Source organism: Cherax quadricarinatus, chromosome 18 (genome assembly GCF_038502225.1).
Source record: "Cherax quadricarinatus isolate ZL_2023a chromosome 18, ASM3850222v1, whole genome shotgun sequence".
Lineage (NCBI taxonomy): Eukaryota > Metazoa > Arthropoda > Malacostraca > Decapoda > Parastacidae > Cherax > Cherax quadricarinatus.
This window is the reverse complement of record NC_091309.1, coordinates 2,396,007-2,403,793: the sequence shown is the minus strand read 5'-3', so window position 1 is coordinate 2,403,793 and position 7,787 is coordinate 2,396,007. Positions and strand designations below refer to the sequence as shown.

At 37.0% G+C, this 7,787-nt stretch overlaps 1 protein-coding gene across 3 annotated transcripts in view; it reads left to right on the top strand.

The window, feature by feature from the left end:
• LOC128689331 (DNA polymerase alpha subunit B) overlaps window positions 1-7,787 on the top strand; it is an 81,916-nt gene continuing 74,129 nt past the window's right edge. Inside the window, exons 1-2 of one of the 3 annotated variants that reach the window (XR_011392127.1) lie at window positions 1-284; window positions 6,588-6,792. Coding sequence is in view for 2 of the 3 variants with exons in the window: in XM_070086063.1 (XP_069942164.1) it covers window positions 206-284; window positions 6,588-6,792 (284 nt within the window). In the remaining variant the exon portion in view is untranslated. Of the gene's footprint in view, window positions 289-6,587; window positions 6,793-7,787 lie in introns of all 3 variants that reach the window. The other 2 variants (XM_070086064.1, XM_070086063.1) reach the window with 2 other exon arrangements.

Genomic DNA, 7,787 nt, shown 5'->3' with positions numbered 1-7,787 from the left:
AAGAACCAGAGAAGAGTGAGGTAAGTGAGAGGCGGCCATAATGTGTCTCACATTGTGTGTGTGACCACTTGTTGCTGCTGCTGTCTCTCTCTCTACTCTCACTCTCCTTCCACACACACTAAACCTTCATTAATGTGGCTTGGTCTGGCTGGTGGAGAAGAGGAGAGGTGGTAGAGAGCACCACAGGGGGACACTACTCTACAATATGTCCACAACTCAACAAATTGCTGAGGATTTTGAGACGTTTGGTGTGTGTCTGGATGATAATAAGTTACTACACAGGTGTAAGTATGTACTTACTAGTGCTGTCTATGTACTCTCCCTGCATCTACTTCATACTGAACATACAATATACTATTTGCCTATAATTACGGCTGATATTAAATATAGGGGGATTTTTTTTATTCATATATTCTCCAATATTAAATAGCTATATAATAGACATATTTTGTTTAGTGAAGAAAAACCATAAGCCAGTCTAGTATAATACTGAGAAGCTCAGTGGTAATAATTCACTGTGACTTGTTTGGGTTATCCTGTGTAATAATCTATATACATACTGTGTATGATAATTTATGTAATTATTTATGTACCAGTACCTGAATAAACTTACTAAACACTGCAGAAGGCCTACTGGTCCATACTACACAGCTTCAACTCACTCATATACTCATCACACACATATTTAAAACTGTTCTTTACTCAGTGACATTTCCTGTGCTGTTCCACTCATCTATATCTTCCCCTGAAGGAAGGTTCCTTGATGCTGGTGACGGGCTCTTGATCTGGGGAATTGGATCTCTGCTCCAGTTCCCTATATTAAGCCTGAATACTTTCCACATCCCCCCCCCCACAAGCACTGTATAATCCTACGGGTTTGGTGCTTCCCCCTTGATTATAATAATCATCTACACCTATATTGCCTTAAGTTTCCTATATCCTTTCTAAATCTAAATTTCTCCAGCTTGTATCCATTACTAAGAGGCCTATCATAGGTCAATTAAAAAGATCTTTATTTCTGTTAACCATGTATAGAAGTTACAGTAGTTAGCTTTAAATGTTAAAACAAGAACATATAAGAGTAGCATTGCAGTAGGCCTACTGACCCATGCTAGGCAGGTCCAACTCACACCCGCCCACCCACATCCACTCTTAATAATAATAATAATAATAATAATATTTATTTCTACAAGTACAGTGCTCTGGAAAACATACAAAGGAGGATGACAAAGTTGATCCCGTGTATCAGAAATCTTCCCTATGAATCTGTACTCTCTAGAAAGGCGTAGAATTAGGGGGGATATGATTGAGGTGTATAAATGGAAGACAGGAATAAATAAAGGGGATGTAAATAACATGCTGAAAATTTCCAGCCAAGACAGGACTCGCAGAAATGGTTTTAAGTTGGAAAAATTCAGATTCAGGAAGGATATAGGAAAGCACTGGTTTGGTAATAGAGTTGTGGATGAGTGGAACAAACTCCCGAGTACAGTTATTGAGGCTAAAATGTTGTGTAGTTTTAAAAATAGGTTAGATAAATACATGAGTGGGTGTGGGTGGGTGTGAGTTGGACCTGACTAGCTTGTGCTACTAGGTCAGTTGTGTTCCTTCCTTAAGTGAATGTGACCTCTCCTGACTAGGTTGGGGCATTGGCTTAAGCCGGTAGGAGACTTGGACTTGCCTCGCATGGGCCAGTAGGCCTGCTGCAGTGTTCCTTCTTTTTTATGTTCTTAAGTACATGTACAAGGTATACAGGCCTAGCTGACATCTGTTACATACTATATAGAAAGCCCTTTGTTGCACAGAACATTTAAGGCAAATTAGATCAGTTTTGTCCCCAGGAAGTGATTCACTCCAGTCGACTAATACCCAGGTACCTATTTTACTGCTGGGTGAACATGAACAGCAGATGTCTTAAGAAAACATGACCTAATATTTCCACCTGGACTGGGGATCGAACCATGAACCTCAGTGTGTGAACTGAGTGCACTACCAGTTGAGCTGTGGGATGCCTATCATGTACTATAAACTATTTTTAAAGCTTCTCAAGGTTTTAGCTTCAACAGCACTACTTGGGAGTTTGTGCCACTCATCCATAACTGTTACTAAACCAATGCTTTCCCATATCTTTTTCAAATCTAAATTTTTCCAATTTGAACCCGTTGTTGTGAGTCCTGTCTTGGTTAGATATTTTCATCATGTTATTTATATCCCCTTTATCCTTGTCTTCTTATTGATACACCTCAGTTATATCTTCCCCAATTTTACACCTTTCTAGATTGCCCTCACTCTATCTTTAATAAGTTTATTGAGGCATAAGTAGACACAAGTACTGTTACCATACATAGTGTAACCTACCTAGGATAACCCAAAAAGAAGTCAGTGACTTGTTTCCATTGGGGGGTTCATTGTAGGAAATATTGTTTATACAAAGGATCAACTTTGTCATCCTTCAGTTTTCCAATGCATTTATGTCCATTCTGTGCAGAACTGTGCAACATAATACAAGTGAGGCCTTACCAAGCATATATAAAGTTGAATTATAACCTGAGGACTTCTGTGAACAATAATGATACCCAACCGTTGCACACGTCTTACTGTGTTACAAGCCATTTTTACCACACTTCTATTATTTATACATCTTGATGTGAAATAAAAAATTCTTTGTTTCATTGGGAGCATTTATGCAGTTTGTCTTGCAAACCAGAACTTCTAAAGCTTTTTTTACATTCAGAGTGAGTAAGATCTACATTATGCAGTTTACAAGCGCCATGGTTATTATCTTTTCCCAGGCTGAGAATCTTACATTTGTCTATGTTGAACTACATCTGCCATTCACTGATCACTGCATAAAATCTATCCAGATCTTCCTGTAGTGCTTTAGCATCCTCATCAGAATTAATCAGATGGCCTATTTCAGTGTCATCGGCAAACTTGCTTATTTGATAAGATTCGTGCAAATACAGTTTGATACAAATGCATATTCAGAAGGAAGGCACTGTTATGCAAAGCATTTTGTGCAAACTATTTTCAGCTTGCTATATATAGCAGCCCTTTATTCCTGTTTTCCATTTGTACACTTCAATCATATCCCCTAATTATGTCTTTCCAGAGTGCAAATTCAGTGCCTTCAGCGTATCTTTGTAGGAAAGGTTTTTGATACATGAAGACAGCTGTCGTTCTTGTTTTTATACTGTATTTTCCTATACATTTTTTCCATTCTGTAAAAGGGAGACCAGAACTGAGCAGCATAAGCTAGATGAGGCCTAACCAAAGATGTATAACATTGAAGACCTGTATAACCTTAAGAAAGGAGGAACACTGCAGTAGGCTTGTTGTCCCATACTGGACATGAAGCCAAGAGTTCCATTAGCTTTAATTTGAACACTTTTGCACTGTTTTCTTGGCTTTAAACTTCTGCTAACCAGGACTAAATCTTGTTCACACAATAAGATCTACATTATTTAGCTTCTAAGCACCAGTATTTTTTCTTTTCTTAGGATTAGAACCTTGTGCTTGTATGCATTGAACTGCATCAGCCCCATCTCCAGCCACAACACTAGTGTATCTAGGTCAATTTGTGACTTTCTAGTGTCCTCATCAGATATTATTTGACATCCTATTATAGTGGCAGCAAACTTGTGTTTATAATCCCAAATCTTTGTCAATTAAGATGTGCTGTATTAAAATATTCTAATGTTTCACCACAAATGGCTGAAAAAGTCATTTGTGGCAAAATGTTTTTTCATTAAATATCCTGATACTGCACTTTCATCTTATTTCACATTTATTGGTGTCTTATGCCATTTCTTACCCCTTATCTGTCTTGTTCATGTAGATTGTGAACAACGAAGGTCCTAACACTGACCTCTGTGGCACACCATGTAACAGGACCCCAAACTGATTTTTTCTCATTACTGCAAACTGTTGCCTGTTTGTCAGCTATGCCTTGACCCAGGCACATTTGCTGCTACTTTCTTACTCTGTGGAACGTTATCAGAGGTCTGGCTGAAGTCCATGTACACATTGTTGTATTCTTTCTCTTGGTCTCCTGACTCATAACCCTTTCAGGGTCCGTCCCGTAGATCTATGGCTTTACGGTGAGTGTCCAAACCGTAGATCTACGCCATGAGCTCAGCTCACTCTGATAAACTGTGAGTGGTACATTTGGGCCTAGATATGAGAGAATACATCTATGTGGTATGTGTGCACCACATAAAACAGATCCTGCAGCACACTGTGTATAATGAGAGAAAAAAACTGAAATCATGATTTTTCGATTAAAACAGCAACTTTGCAGTGTTTTTTCGTATGTTTTTTATAGTTGTATTTGCGATTTCTTGGTCTCATTTGATAGAATGGAAGACATATTACAGAAATAGAGATGATTTTGATTGGTTTTAGCACTGGAAATGGCTTGAAACTGAGCTCAAAGTAGCGGAAATGTTAAATTTTTGCCGATATTCAAGAGTAAACAAACGACCTCACACGTCTAATACACGTCAGCTGGTGGGTCTAATATACATTCACAAATATGGTGATGATATTTATACAATTATTACAGTATTGCATAACAGTAAATCTTCTATTTTTTGGTGTGAATAAAAATTCATTATGTGAATAAAAAATCAAAATGGAATTTATTTGTAAAGCCTCAAAACATAACTAATGAACAGAGGAAATGTTAGTTTAGTGCCAGGAATGCCTACATTGTTTATTCTGGACCCTATTTTGAAATTGGAATATTTTGAACTTTGTGTTAAATTGGCCAAATTAACAATTTCCGATCACTTTATTTTGTAGTTGAAACAGTTGACTTGGCGATTTCTTGTGCTCAATCGATAGAATAGAAGTAATACTAGTGAAATAGCTAAGAATTTGGTTGATTGGAATAATGTAATTGGCCTAAAATGGGAGTCAAAGTCGGCAAAATCGCCAATTCGTAAATATCGCTGACACATCAAAATTTGCGAGAGCATAATTTCGTCAATTTTCCACCAAATTTTGTACTTTGTTTTATTACCTTCACAAAAAGATTCTCTACGATTTCATAAGAAAAAATAACAAATTTTTTTTTTGAAAATTCTTGGACACTGGTGCGTGACTCCAGATTTGGGCCTTGGACCCTGAAAGGGTTAATACTGTAGTGAGAAAGGTTAGTAAATTCATAATTTAAGAATCGCCTTTAAAAAACCATGCTGAGATGTGTTCAAATTATGCCTTTCAAGGTTGCTTTGAATTGCATCAGCATGTATTGATTCCTTCAACTTTCCCACTAGATTTCATGTGAAATTGCTCCAATCAATTTGGCTTATTTCCCATTAAAACTGCATTTTTATTACTGGATGCCTTGGCAATTTCATACCAAAGAAGTTTATCGAGGTCACTCACTGGATTTGGGCATCCGTAGATCACACCTAAGACATCTTTTCATGCCCTTCAAGAAGCTGCAGCTAAGCAGATTCACTTTCTGTCCCTTCCACCTTTATATAATTTCTGATGCAACAGTTGAAATTTTCCATTAACATACATAACAATTCTGTCCCTTTCCTGTTGATTCTGTGTGGAATAATTTATACCCATTGTATGTGGTTATTATGTACAGCCTCTCCTCACTTAGTGACATACTCGTTTACCGACGCCTCGTACTTATGACAGGCTCTCTGACCAGTATGCTTACCTAAATAATGTATACTGGAGCTGATTTCCTCTATTCTTTTTATTTTAATATACAGTAAACAACTGTACATTTAAAAATATACCAGAAATGTTATAAATGGTGCAAAAATATACCAGAAATGTTATAAATGGTGCAAAGGTGACATTAAAACAATATCACTGATGGTTGACACAAATCCACTACATTATGGTATGCTCCTCACTTAGCGACGAATTCATTTACTGATGTGGTCTTAGGACCAAAACTCTGTCATTAAGTGAGGAGAGGCTGTACTAGGATCAGTCTGCCCGAAATGCCCCGGCATGATAGTGGCTTTCTTTGTACTTAACAAATCAAAATTGTAATTACACATTGTAACCTCTGCAGAGGAGTAAAATCTTGATTCTTTTATTCATTTTTTAATTTAGGTCCACATACAATGAGTTCTGGGACCAAAATGCTTTCAAATAAATGTCCTAGTGTTTGCTCAAGTTATTTTTTTTTAACTATTTGTTGGTGTTGATTACCAAAGTTTATAACTAATTTGTGCTCTCATAACAATTACATGTTTTTTTCTTTTAGCCATCCATTTTGCAAGAAATATTTCCATAATGATTAGTATGGTAATGTATATGTGAAACAGTATTGTCTGAAATTTATTACTAATATTTATTTGACATGTGCCATATCTGACATCCAAACCATAATGTATGCACAAAATATGCAAAGGGGGACATTCCTGTTTTGATAATTCCTTGAAAGTGATAATACTGTACCTTGATGCCAATGAAGAGCTCTTGATTTGAGAAATTGGAACTATCCTCCTTTTTCCCAGATTAAACCTGATTGCCTCCCACTTCTCAAGTGCAGCATGAGCCATATGGTTTTAACTTTTCCCCATGAAAATAATATTGTAACTGGTCCCCAGGTCTGGAGTTGTGCACTCAGTATAGCATTGATGGGGAGAGCCTAGCTGCCTGCTGGATATCCTTCGCAAGTAGCAATGGCTACGATTCCCTCACGCTGGATTACCTGGAGCACTTTGAACGTGACCAGCTGGCCAAGGAGAAGAAAACTAACACAAAGAACATGAAGAATTTGAGAATGTATGACACATCAACACTTGATTTACTGTATCCTTTTAATGAGTGATGCTTTCTTTAAAAAAACAGTTTTGTTATAACCAGACAGTAACTTACAACAATGCTAATTTTAATACTGTGCCTGTAAGTTACAGCAATGCTAATTTTAATACTGTGCCTGTAAGTTACAACAATGCTAATTTTAATACTGTGCCTGTAACTGCATCTGCTTTAAACCTATTTTTAATACAGTAGGACCCACGTATCCTCGGGGAATACATTCCAAGGACCTGCTGTGGATACCGAAACTGGATAGTAGCAAACCCAATGTATGTGAGTCCTTTTCATACCTATTATAAAGTTTAATTGATAAATTTTGCACAGTAAGTGGAGAATTTTCACTTTTTCAATGATGGGAAGCACTTCATGGCTTCTCTTAGGCCTTGAAGAACTGCCAGCTTCTCTACTTTTGCACTTTAAAGCCATTATTATGCAAAATTAAGAGGTATTTTTAGGCCACAGTAAACCGTGGATAGCTGAAACTGTGGATACTGAATCAGCAGATACAGGGGTTCTGTTGTGTTTTATAAGATAGCTTAAAGATGCTGTGTATCCCAATACACAGCATCTTAACCATTTCAGGGTTTCTGATGTACTAGTATGGCTTACGCACCAGGGTTATGGACGTACTAGTACACGTAAATTCTAGTGCCTTCAGATCTAGCGAGAAAAAGCTGATAGGCCTACATATGAAAGAATGGGTCTGTGGTCATTGTGCACAGTATAAAAAAAATCCTGCAGCACACAGTGCATAATGAGAAAAAGAAACTTTGACCGTGTTTTTGGTTTAAAACAGCTACTTTGCACTGTATTTTCGTATGGTATTTATGGTTGTATTCTAGTTTTCCTGGTCTCATTTTATAGAATGGAACACATATTACAAAATTTGAGATGATTTTGATTGGTTTCACAATGAAAAGTACCTCAAAATTGAGCTCAAAGTAGCAGAAATGTTCGATTTTTGCTAAAGTTCAAAAGTAAACAAA